Below are 12974 nucleotides of genomic sequence, written 5' to 3'. Positions count from 1 at the left end.
GTAGCATGGACTTCGTTTTGTTTCCTTCCCCCCTTTTATTTTTAAATTTGTATTGGTGTTTTTGCCTGCATGTATGTTTGTGCACCATATATGCAGTACCCAAGGAGGCTAAAAGGGGCATTGGATCTCCTGGAACTAGAGTTAAGTTGTGAGCAGCCATGTGGGTGCTGGGAATTGAACTTGGGTCCTCTGGAAGAGTAGCAAGCATTTTTAACCACTGAGCCATCTTGGCAGCCCATCATCATCATCATCATCTTTTCTTTTTTGAGTCTAGAGTATTTTCAGATATATTCTAGCCACACCATTTCACCTGTGTATATTTTAAGATTTTTTTTTTTTAAGATTACTTGTATGTGTTCATGGGGAGAGTGTGTGCACATGAGCGCAGTTGACTGTGGAGGCCTGAAGAGTGTGTCAGGTCCCCTGGAGTTGGAGTTGCAGACTATTATGAGTGGATTAACATGGGTGCTGGGAATTGAACTTGGGTCCTCTGCAAGAAGAAACAAAGCTCCTTACAGATTCTCAGTAAAGTTGACCCAGGGCAGGCTTGTCAGCTTCAGCACTATTGTGGCCCACGTCGTCCCGAAGAGTGGGGCTGCACTGTGCATCACAGGAGGTTTAGCGGCATCCCCAGCTGTGCATGCTGAGGCTACTAGCAACCTCCATTTGTGATAATCAGAAATGATCTGATATTTCCAGCATCTCCTGAGTGTATGCCCTTGCCCAGGTTGTTGAAGTAGCAAAAGGCGGCATCTGGGAGCTTTCCTGTGGTTCTGCCCTTGGGCACACACCAAACTTAAGCTTGTGATGCAGTGTCCTGGGAGGTTGATGCTGCTGGTGCCAGACCTCACCCTGAGAAGTACTTCTTAGATCTAGAGCCTTCACCAGTTCCTTCTCTAAAGCTGGTTTCCCACATTGGTGTGGTACCTGGGGGGTGGGAGCAAGATCACATACTGTGTGCTTCATTTCCCTTTTGGGCTACATGTTAGTGCTGCATCACTGCAACAGGCTGAGGTAGACAGTTTGGGGTGCATTCCAGTGCTGCGTCACTGACAGGCTGAGGTAGACTGCTTGTGAGGAGGGAAGGGTCTGGCTGTTCACACCTTTCAGTTTATGGCTGCAGTATTCTGTAGCTTTAGGCCTGCGGAGACATTGTACATCATCATAGGAGCACATGGCAGAGGGGGCTGGGAAGTACGAGAGGAAGAGGTCTAGGTTCCCAATATCTCTTTCAAGGGCATGCCCACCGAGACTAGTTTCCTCCCATTAAGCTCTATGTCCCCATAGTCTTCCACTTCCCAAGAGTGCAGTAGGTGGGAACCACGCCTCCAGCACACATGGGCCTTTGGGGTCACTGAAGATTCAAGCTACAGTGGATGTTAATGGTTGGCCTGAGTTCAGGTGCTGCTAGCCCAGTCTTTACATTGTGAAGTCTGTTTATCAACTGTTCATCTTGTTGCTTTGAGGTCACCCTTGTCTAGGCTGCCGTTTGGTCAGGGCCTGAGGAGCCCTGTTCTGCCCCTGCCACTCATCTGCACTGTCTGTCCGCAGGATGAAGTCGCCCACACAGTCACTGAGAGCCGGGTCCTGCAGAACACCAGGCATCCCTTCCTTACTGTGAGTTCCTTCCCTGCCAACCCTTGGAAAGAGCGAAAGCCTTGCTACTATAAGCACAGCTTAGGTGTAGGGCCAGGTGGGCCAGGCAAAGCGTCACTGGGCTCCCAGACTGTTTGAGCATCAGGACACTGGGTGGTGGCTGCATGACAGCCATGTTTGGGCGTGAGGGGTGCCCAACCCAGCTGGCCAAAGTGGGAAGATGCCATAGGCACAAACGTGCTATCATAGTGTGCCTGTTGACCCTGGCTCAGTAGACGTGGAAAGCAGCTTTGAGGCCATGGTTCCTGTGAAGGAAGTTCCTGTCAGTTTAGCAGACTGGGTTGAGGATGCTGCCCTGTGAAGGACAGTACTTGTTCACATGGGATTTGATGACAGAACCTTGGGGTTTATGGTTTCTGTGAGCAGAGGGACTGGCAGGGATTGGTGAGGAACCCTTGGTAGGGCTCGTTAAGAGTACAGTCTGGCCGGGCGGTGGTGGCACACGCCTTTAATCCTAGCACTCGGGAGGCAGAGCCAGGCGGATCTCTGTGAGTTCGAGGCCAGCCTGGGCTACCAAGTGAGTTCCAGGAAAGGCGCAAAGCTACACAGAGAAACCCTGTCTCGAAAAACCAAAAAAAAAAAAAAAAAAAAAAAAGAGTACAGTCTGAGAACCATTGTACACTGACAGCTTGTCTGTCTTGCCTTTGGAATTGGTACCCAGTCCATTGTCACTCAGCCACAGTGAACAAGAGTCCCTGTGATAGAGAGCACAGCTCCGTGTGTGACAAGGAGAGAGCTGAGGACAGCTCTGTATGGTCAGAGCGTATTTTTCTCCTCTGGACATGCCTGGGATTTGAACTCCTATGACCCAAGCAGGGCAGAGTGTGCCAGTTCAGGTTCCTTCTGTCCCAGCGTTCTGGTTCCCTTCACAGGCCCTGAAGTATGCCTTCCAGACCCATGACCGCCTGTGCTTTGTGATGGAGTATGCCAATGGGGGCGAGGTGAGCTGTGCCACCTGGCCACTTTACGATGGTAGTGAGGGAAGCGAGGAAGACTTGGGTGAGATGGGGGCATGCGTACGTACGTGCGTGCGTGCGTGTTGTGGAGAGAGGCAAGCTCTACCCTGCTCCCTCTGCAGCAGGAGGTAGGAGATCCATTTTGAAGATGGGGCAGGCTGGGAGGTGAAGTGAGAGGCTCACCCAGGTGACATTGCTGCTATGTTCCTGGGCAGTGTTCACAGCCAGGTGCAGGGCTGTGGGTGGGAGACTGCCAGTGCCAGGAAAGCCACCTGAGGCTGCGCCATGTCATGTGACTGTGGCGTCAGTCAGCCCGCTTCGTCACCTGTGCACGCTCACTGAGTGCCGGTAGATAGCCGTGGCACACTTACTGTGACTGCCCAGTTGTCTTGCTCAGCAGGTCACTCACTGGTGGCTTGTTGCTTCTTGCCTCACTTTTGACACCCTCCGTCACTTGTCCCTCCTACTGTCTCCACTTGCCCTTGTGCCGTCACTCACTGGTCATTCCTCACTCTTCAGCCCTTGCCCGCTTGCTTAGTAATCACTAATGAATTAATGTATCTATTTGCTTATTTATTGGCAAAATCTCATTCAGATAGCCCAGGCTGGTCTCAAACTCATTCTCATTGTGTCGCTAAGCCTGACGTTGAATTCTTGATGCTTCTCTTTCTACCTCCCACTGTCTGTCTGTCTGTCTGTCTATCATCTATCTGTCTTATCTGCCTATCATCCATCTATCTATCTATCTATCTATCTATCTATCTATCTATCTATCTATCTATCTATCTATCTATCTAATCCATCTCTCCATCCATCCATCCATCCATCCATCCATCCATCCATCCATCCATCCATCTATCTGGAGTCTTGTGTAATCCAGGCTAGTCTCAAACAAACCCTGTGGCCAAGGATGGCCTTGAATTCCTACTCTGCTGCTTAGCCTCCTAGGGCTGAGGCTATGGGTGAGCCCCACCGTGCTGGTTTACATCCTTCATCGTTTTCTTTCTTGTTCTTTTCTTACTTGGTCCTTCTTGCTGGAGCCCATGTGTTCTGGGGCATGCCATGGGGTGGGCCAGGGCTAAGGCCTCGCCTCTGGGGCATGCCATGGGGTGGGGGGCCAGGGCTAAGGCCTCGCCTCTGGGGCATGCCATGGGGTGGGGGGGCAGGGCTAAGGCCTCGCTCACCTCCTTCCGCAGCTGTTCTTCCACCTCTCTCGGGAGCGAGTTTTCACGGAGGATCGGGCCCGATTTTATGGTGCAGAGATCGTATCAGCTCTTGAGTATTTGCACTCAAGGGATGTGGTGTACCGTGACATCAAGGTGAGTAGATGGCCTAGGGACAAGTGTCGGGTGGGGTGGGAGTGGAAGTGCACAGAAGGCCCAGGCTGGCCCAAGGCACACACTCCAGACAGTTCCACAGTGAAGACCTATGAGACTCGAGGCTGCTGACAGGCTTGTGGGTTGGCAGCATCCGGAGCATGACTTGGTAGTGACACCAAAACTACTTGCCAACCATCTGTCCTTGCCTTGTGCACACCAGAAACAGTGAGTGTCTTTACCTGGGAAGGTGTGCACACACTCAGAGCACACTGTTCATGCGGCCTGCAGCACCTGCTGCCAGAAAATGTCCACCATGTGCTATGGCGTGTTCCAGGTAAACTAGGTAGCAGAGCAGCTCCTCAGTGGCGGTGGCTGCATCCCGTGGGCCAATATTGAGGGAAGGGGCCGGAGCAGAGGGGACGAACCTTTCGCAGGTGGTAGAGTGTCTGCTGGGTGTGGAGTGCACACCAGTGCACTAGGCGGTCCTGAGAAGACCAAGTGACAGAAGAGTGGTTCATTACTGGGCTCCCGGGGTTCTGCTGGAGCAGGAGCTGTAGACAGCAGGGCCTCACTGAGGTGTCATGTATGCTGTGTGTGCTCTCTCTGGTATGTGTTTTATAACTTACAAAAAAATCTGGGCTTATCCCTGTAATTTTAATACAGGCTGAGGCAGGAGGATTGCTTTGTGTTAAAGCTAACTTGAGCTACAGAGTGATCCTGTCTCCAAAAATTTACCAAATTCTGAGAACATAGTAACCTTCACATTGAGCCTTAAGAAACTAAAGTCCATGGGGTTGGGGATTTAGCTCAGTGGTAGTGCACTTGCCTAGCAAGCACAAGGCCCTGGGTTCGATCCTCAGCTCCAAAAAAAAAAAAAAAAAAGAAAGAAAGAAACTAAAGTCCAGGCCGGGCATGGTGGCACATGCCTTTAATTCTAGCGGAGGCAGCTAGATCTCTTGGGTTCCAGGCCAGCCAGGGCTACACAGGAGACCATGTTTCAAAAAGAAAAGAAACTGAAACCCACAGTGCATGTGCTGTATGGCTGTCTTGTCCCCCAGGAATCCCTAGTGTGACAGTTTGCCACCCCAAACCACTGCTTCTACAGCCATGGTTCTCAGCCTTCCTGATGCTGCGACCCTTTACTACAGTTCCTCATGCTGTGCTGACCCCCGACCATACAATTATTTTCGTTGCTGCCTCATAACTGTAATTTTGCTATGGTTATGAATTGTAATGTAACTATCTGTGTTTTCTGATGGTCTTAGGTGACCTTTGTGCAAAGGTCATTCGACCCCCACAGGTCAAGAACCGCTGACCTAGAGGAAAACCCTGGGAGGATTTGACTCTCATATATTGGCTCTTTTTTAAACAGCTGGAAAACCTCATGCTGGACAAAGATGGCCATATCAAGATCACTGACTTTGGCTTGTGCAAAGAGGGCATCAGTGACGGGGCCACCATGAAAACCTTCTGTGGGACCCCGGAGTACTTGGCACCTGAGGTGGCTGGGGCTGGGAGCATGCAGGCCAAGGGCGGAGGGAGCCTGAGGGTGGAGCCACTCTAGCACCTCCTGCCTGGCCTCTTACTGTCCTCCAGGTGCTGGAGGACAATGACTACGGACGTGCAGTGGACTGGTGGGGGCTGGGCGTGGTCATGTACGAGATGATGTGCGGCCGCCTGCCCTTCTACAACCAGGATCATGAGCGCCTCTTCGAGCTCATCCTCATGGAGGAGATCCGCTTCCCACGAACACTTGGGCCAGAGGCCAAGTCCCTGCTGGCTGGACTGCTGAAGAAGGACCCTAAGCAGAGGTGTGGCCTGGCAGTGTGTGGTCCCCTGAACAACCCCAGTGGCCCCACAGTAGGCATTTCCACACACCAGCCTGCCTTGCCCTTCCCTGTCTCTTTTGTGGGGACACAGGAGTACAGCATTCCTTTGACCAGCCTGAGATCACAGGACTGTATGTGGTTGAGCCAGTGCGTGTGTCCTCTGACCTCTAAGCCTGCCCTGCTACCCTGTCACCTCTTTGTGGGTTGAGATGAGGTCAGAATGTGGCTCCCTCGGCCCAGATTGCCTTCTCCCTACCTTGGATCCAAGCTATGAGCTCTCTCCAGGCTTAGGTCCATCTGAGAAGTGGTTTGTGGCAGGACAGCATCGTCAAAGGCTGCACAGGGACCCTGGACCCTGGATCATGTATGCCTGTGCCTTGAGCCTGGCTCCCAGAACCTGCCATTGTGGGTCTGGGTGCTGGGTGGTAGGTGATGTTTGTCTCTGCCCAGGCTCGGCGGGGGTCCCAGTGACGCGAAGGAGGTCATGGAGCACAGGTTCTTCCTCAGCATCAACTGGCAGGATGTGGTACAGAGAAAGGTGAGCACTCTTGCCTGCCCCAGGGGTCTCCCTGCACACAGGTGACCTGGCAGGGCTGACCCCAGCCTCCTCTCCACAGCTCCTGCCACCCTTCAAACCTCAGGTCACTTCTGAAGTGGACACAAGGTACTTTGACGATGAGTTCACCGCCCAGTCCATCACAATCACACCCCCGGACCGCTGTGAGTGTCTGGGGCCCCACTGCCCCTGGGCCTGCCTAGATGGCTGAGAGGTGGGGTCTGCCCTGGGTCCTGCGTGCCAGGAGGACCCTGGCTGGCTGCCATTATAGAGTCTGTCCGCTTTCCCTAAGATCTGCTTACAAGGCCTGCTGTTGCTGTAAGAGTCATCAGGATCTATGGCTGTAGTGTGTTCCAGGGTTCAGGGACTGCCCTAGTCTTTGGGCTAGAGCACTCTGTTGACCGTGTTCTTGATCTGGAGCCACCCCAAGGCTGAGCACTCAGGGAGCTCCTGGTCCTGGGACAGCCCAGAACCCTCAGAGCTTTCCGTGGGTCCCAGGGCTAGAAGGCGGAGGAGACATTTGGCCTGGCAGTGTGGTGGCCAAGGTGCACCCCTAGCAGAAGTGGCCTGTGGGTACCAACCATGGGAGAACCTTGGAGTGAAGGGACAGGCTGTGGGCGGACGGGTCACCTGGGAAAGTGGAGACCTTTGGCGTAGGAACCTGTGTAAGGGTTCTGTGCTGGGACAGAATTGTGCCAGGGCTACCGACAGTCCCTTGACCACAGGTGAGTATGGGTGGGAACAGGCCCGGGGAGGGAGAAAAACAGCCAGAAGACCCAGCCTGGGGAGGAGCTCATGGCTAGTCCTCTCTCCAAAAGCAATGCTTTCCTTCCATGCTAGTGCTGAGGGCCACCACTGCTGGCTCAGGCTTTTCTGTAGTCCCAGCGCACTCCTGTCTGTGGCCCTTTCCCAGTGGGGTGGAGGTGGGCAAGACTGCTGTTCCCTCATCTCCACCTAACCCTACAGATGACAGCCTGGGCTCGCTGGAACTGGACCAGCAGACGCACTTCCCCCAGTTCTCCTACTCGGCCAGCATCCGAGAGTGAGCAGCCCTCTGCCACCACAGGACACAAGCATGGCCGCCATCCACTGCCTGGGTGGCTTTTTAAAGAAAATTTTATTTTGCCTTCTGGTTTGTGTTCCCTTCCCTGTCCCCCCCACCCCCATGTCCAGTTTCTTCTTCAGTTCTTATCCAGACTTAGCGGTCCTGGCAGCCCTCTCCTGGCCCCCCCTCTGTTCCCAGATGAGTGCTGGGAACCTGCCCAAGGATGGGCTGTCGGGAGGAAGGGGAGAGGTTATAAATCACCACCAGCCTCCAGAAGGTGAAGTGGGGAGCCGTGGGGTCGCCTGGGCTTGGGAACAAGCCAGCAGAGGCCACATCTTGATGAACCCCACCCCCCCCCAGCACCCCAGATGCCTTCTATGCTATCATCTGGGCAGTCTATCTGCTGCCCCCTCACCTGGGGCAGGAAGCAATAATGTCCAGGGACAGGCAGAGGACTTTGGAAGCTGAGGGATCATCTGGGTTTGGCTCCATAGAAAATGGAGCCAAGTCCTTGGATCTTGGTGGGGGAACCAGGACCAGGAGCTACCTCCTGAACCTGCCTCTTCCTCCCAGGCTGCTCTCTTGATTCTGGATAGAGCAGGAGGAACATTTGGGGGCCAGCCCTCCTGTCCACAGCCCCGTGCCTTACCAGGGTTTCCTTGTAGCCAGCCTTGCCTCCTGCTGGGCCCCAGTCCCTTTGGGTGGCTCCATTTTCTGCCTGGGGCAGAGGGAAGCCAACCTTGGCGGTTACACATCTCACACCGAGACAGTATTGGGCCCCTTGGACTTGACTGGGGCCTGGGAGGGGACAGAGATGGGGACAGGTGTCTCTGGTACACATTGGGGTGGGGGCCACCTCATCTCCAGGGCCCCTGTTATGGAGCCTTAAGGTGAATGTGTGAGTGAGTCTGTCGGTGCCGTGGGTGCCAGTGTGCACCCTGCTCTAGCAGTGAGCGTCTCAGCACATGTGTGAGTGTGCTCAGGCCTCAACCCCAGCCTGAGCCTTTGATCCCATGGGGTGCAGCAGGTGGAGAGGATCCACCTGCTGCTCTGGCCGTGTTTCCCCATCCTCAGTATCTCTGGGTGTCTGGAATTGAGTTTTCCTGATTTTACTCTCCCACCCCACCCCTCAGAGTAGACAGATCACAAAAAGGCAGTAGGGTGGGGGTAGCAGGGATGGATGGGGGTCATCTGTTTTTTCCTTTTTATGTGTGTGTGTTTATCTGACAGTTCTCTCCCATCCCTACTGGCCTCTCCTTACTCCTCATATTTGTACGGTACAAGCAATAAAGACACTCATTTCAAACCAGGGCCCAGTCCCCAGTTCCTTCGCCAACCGCTACCCCTACTCCAGTACTGGAGTACCAGTGTACCTGGTACCACCCGTCATCTGCCCTGCCCAGTTCTGAGGCCCATGGAGCTGTGGAGATGGAACAGATGGAGGTAGGAAAGTGGGTGGGTGGGTCCAGGCTACAGGGGAGAGGTGCTATTGAGAGGGGAAAGGGGGCTGGGCGGTTTGGGTCGGGAAGGGATAGGTTCAGGCCCTTAGAAGCTGCCAGATTTGGGGCAGCTGGTGTCTAGGTGGCTCCAAACAGGAAGCCTGTGTGTAGTGTGACAGTAGGAGGGGCCTCTGAGCCCTTGAACAACACTTTTCTGTGTGAAACCAGGAAGCCTTAACGTCCCCAAATGCCATCATAAAATCTATGTCTTAACAACACTTGTGGTCGTCTCCAGCGGGGACACCCGAGTATTTGATTAGCAGCTGCACAGGTCTAGGGCTCCCTCCACTGAGCACCCTTTTATGAAGATCCCCATCTGGTTCTCAGTGGGGTGCTTCTCACTTTCCCATATGCAGGGAGCAGGCTGCACAGAGGGTCTGGTGTAGATGAATTGACCCAGATTTTACTAGAAGCAGGGGCATGGCAGGCATGGAAATCTGAGGGCTTGAAAGGGCTGTGGGAAAGCCGAGGCCAGTTCACACATCTGTCCCAACGTCAGAGCAGACATGTAGTGGCTGTGGGGCCATCTTAAGTCTAGGTAGGTGAAGCCTTTGCTGGGGTGTTACAGCTCAGTGTAGATTGTGAGTCTGGCATTTGAAAGACCCTAGGTTCCCTCTCTAGCACAGGGGAAAATGCCTTTTATTCCCTGCCCCATACCCTCAGTTACAGATGGAACAGTTTTTTCTGTCATGTTGTGTGACTCATCTCCCAGTGGGATACATTTCTGTCTACCTCCGGCTTTCAGCAGCTCCACGTGAGGGACCCACAGGCAGCTGTCCCCTGTAGTGAACATACATCCGTGCATGTGCCTGCCTGTGCTGCTTAGTTTGAAGGAAAAGAGTTTTAATAAATACTACCCATTTCATTGGGAGTGCTTGAATCATCCTTTACAGTGCCCACTTTAAACATTTCACAAGGTTTTGTTTTCTGCCCAATTTGTGTGTTTATGAAAGCATCAGAAAGAAGTGAGCCCCCACAGGCCCAGGGTCCCCAGGAATATCACTGTGGACTTGGACATGAATGTTTGCCCTACCTTTTTCGAATCCCCCATTCCTCCAGCTGAGGCCATGCCTGGGGTATGTCCCTTCACCTCCATACCTTCAGAATAGATGTCCTCAGCCTCTGGGTCCTCGGGGACTCGAGACTTGGCACCACACTGATGCATTCTCAGAGGTCGGGGACACGACAGCCTGTACTCTAGCTGCTTCCCAAGGCTGCATGGGTGTACATGGGTGTGTGCCTCCATTGCCAAGAACTTGGGTTTCTGGTTCCTTTTTTCTTTTTCTTCCTGCTATCATCAGTGCTATAATAAAAAATAAAAATAAGGATCTGTCTTGCTGTGTGTGTACTTTGGTATTGATGGTCTACATCCTATGATTTTAGGATGTGCTAGTTAGCATTCCAGAAAGTATAGTGATGATCCATTTGTTTAAATTTTTAATGTTTAAATGGTTTCAGATCTGAAGGGAAACTGTCAGAAGTGGTACTGGCCAGGAGTGGTGGGTCATGCCTGTAATCCCAGTACAGGGGCATGGGGGCAGGGCGGGCTAAAGCAGGAGGGATGCCAGGGTTAAGGCCAGCCTGGGCTACGGAATGAAACTTCTCAGACCTCAGAAATGGGGTTGGAGTGAAGGTAACATGATTCCAGGACAGGGGTGGGAAAAATAAGATGAGCTGAGAGCCTCTCCTGGACCTGCTTGAAATAACCCACAGCACAGGGGCCCCGATAGTAAAGCACTTGACATGCAAGCGTGAAGATGAAGTCGGCCCCGGTGGGGCTCAGTGCCTGAGAGCGCCTGCAGAAAACAGATTGGGTTTCCGAACAATGCTGTGCAGCTCCCAACTGGCCTTCATGGACACTATACGGGACCCACACATAAATAAAAATCTTTTAAAATGGAGGTGCAATAGTGGTCTGTGCATGTAATCCCTGCGCCAGGGAGATGAAGACTGGATCTTTGGGGCTTGCTGGCCAGACATTCCAGCTAAACTAGCAAGTTCCAGGTTCATTGAGATTCCTGTCCAAAAATAAAGTGTGTGTGTGTGGGGGGGGGGGGGTTGGCACATGCCTTTAGTACCAGCACTTGAGAGGCAGAGGCAGGTGGATCTCTGAGTTCCAGGCCATCCTGGTCTACAGAGAGAGTCCAGGATGGCCAGGACTACACAGAGAAATCCTGTTTTACAAAACACACACACATACACACACACACACACACACACACACAAAGAAAAGAAAAGAAAAATCCCTATGGGAGTCTCTGGCCACTTGAGTTTTCGTTCATTCCAGATGTAGTCAGCCAGTTTAGCTCATAACAAGACCTGTGCTTGTTGTGATATGTGTACCACTTCAGCTGTTAATCACGGGAAGGTGGGGATTGGATGGCACACAGCTTTCCGTAAATCCTGAAGTAAAAACTGCATGTAGGTGGGGTGTGGCCCTGGGGTAGAGGACTTGTCCAGGATGGGCAAGGCTCTGGGTTCAGTTCCCAGCATTATAGAACGAGACAAACTGCACCCTGTCCTACGGTCTTCAGCGCTTGCTTGGCCAGTTCAGTTCTCCATGTTTCAGCATTTGTCCAGAGACAGAAGATTCTCTTACTCGAGGTCCTACCACCAAGGTAGGAAAGCTACTCTTGACATATTGTTCTTTTCCACAGACATTTATCAACTCTTTATCATGTAATGCTCTTGCTTTTAGAAAGTCTTCTAGGAGCTGGGCAGTGGTGGCACACGTCTTTAATCCCAGCACTCAGGAGACAGAGGCAGGCAGGTCTCTGAATTCGAATCCAGCCCGGTCTACAGAGTGAGTTCCAGGACAGCCAGGGCTACACAGAGAAGCCCTGTCTCCAAACAAACAAAAGTGCTCTAGGGACTGGGGAAGGCTTGGCCGAGTATTTACTGCTCTTACAAAGGGCCCAGGGTTGGTTTCCTGTAACCACACTGGGCGGCTCACAACTGCCTGTCACAGTTCTAGGGCATCCAGTTCCTGCACCTGCCCTTTGCTGGTACCTTCACATGTGCGATTCACATTAACACACATAGACACATAAATGCATACTGGTATACACATACACATGCATGCACACATACAGATTTTCAAAAAATATTCTGGGGCTGGAGTGATAGCTCAGCAGTTGAGATGCCTGCTCCTCCAGAGTACCTGGGTTTTATTCTCAGCACTCACACAGCAGCTCACAACTGTCTGTATTCCAGTTCCAGGAGATTGGATCCTGCCTTCTGACCTCCACAGGCACCAGGTCCGCACATGGTGCACAGTAAATACATGCACTCATTGGTGCTCATAAAAGCCTTTTAAAGCCAGGCAGTAGGGTGGTGCACACCTTTAATCCCAGCACTCAGGAGGGAGTTCAAGGCCAGCCTGGTCTACAGAGCAAGTTCCAGGACAGCCTTGGGCAACACAGAAAAATTCTGCCTGGACAAACAACAACAACAAAAATTGATTTCTTTATTACCTTCACCTTTTTTTTTTTTTTTTGCTTGTTTTTGTTATGTTTTATTTTGAGACAGGATCTCACTGTATAGCTCTGCCTGGCTTGGAATTTACTTTCAAGGTTGGCCTTGAACTCATAGGGATATGCCTTGCCTCTGCCTGATGAGTGTTGGGGTTAAAGGTGTGCCCACCACCCAGCTTTTATTTATTGACTGTTATTATTTATTATTATTGATTGATTGATTGGAGACAGGACTTCCCTACACAGTCCTGGCTGTCCTGGAACTCACTGGGATCAAAGGTGTGCCCCACCATGCCTGCTGAGGCACTGCCCTTTTAAAAAGTGCTTAGGAGAGAATAAGTGCAGAGAATTGGGGTAGGATGATGGTTTCCATGGAGATAAGGGAGTCCGTGTCTTTTTTTAAAAAAAGATTCTTTTTTAAAAATTTATGGATGAGTTGAGGGCTGTCTTCAGAAGCCTGAAGAGAGAGGCAGGTCCCCTAGACCTGGAGTATCAGGTGCTGGGAAGCTAGCTCAGGTCTTCTGGAAGAGCAGAAAGCACTCTTAATGGCTGACCCAGTGCCCATACGCCTGGGGGCAATATCTTAGGAGAGTTAGAAGCCTGGTATGGTGGGGGCACACCTGTAGTTTCAGGCAAGAAGA

The 12974-nt window shown here is 52.1% G+C and overlaps 1 protein-coding gene across 4 annotated transcripts in view; it reads left to right on the top strand.

Moving 5' to 3' along the window:
* Nucleotides 1–8671, top strand: part of Akt2 (AKT serine/threonine kinase 2) — a 50531-nt gene extending 41860 nt beyond the window's left edge. For all 4 annotated transcript variants that reach the window (XM_059279414.1, XM_059279390.1, XM_059279399.1 and 1 more), the window contains exons 7-14: nucleotides 1552–1617; nucleotides 2529–2597; nucleotides 3809–3931; nucleotides 5304–5432; nucleotides 5528–5742; nucleotides 6211–6298; nucleotides 6378–6480; nucleotides 7283–8671. In XM_059279414.1, coding sequence (XP_059135397.1) covers nucleotides 1552–1617; nucleotides 2529–2597; nucleotides 3809–3931; nucleotides 5304–5432; nucleotides 5528–5742; nucleotides 6211–6298; nucleotides 6378–6480; nucleotides 7283–7362 — 873 coding nt within the window. In that variant the 3' untranslated portion in view covers nucleotides 7363–8671. The remainder of the gene's footprint in view (nucleotides 1–1551; nucleotides 1618–2528; nucleotides 2598–3808; nucleotides 3932–5303; nucleotides 5433–5527; nucleotides 5743–6210; nucleotides 6299–6377; nucleotides 6481–7282) is intronic.
* Nucleotides 8672–12974: the final 4303 nt, after the last annotated feature.

The sequence above is a fragment of the Peromyscus eremicus genome, chromosome 1 (genome assembly GCF_949786415.1).
Source record: "Peromyscus eremicus chromosome 1, PerEre_H2_v1, whole genome shotgun sequence".
Lineage (NCBI taxonomy): Eukaryota > Metazoa > Chordata > Mammalia > Rodentia > Cricetidae > Peromyscus > Peromyscus eremicus.
This window is presented reverse-complemented; position numbering and strand designations above follow the sequence as displayed.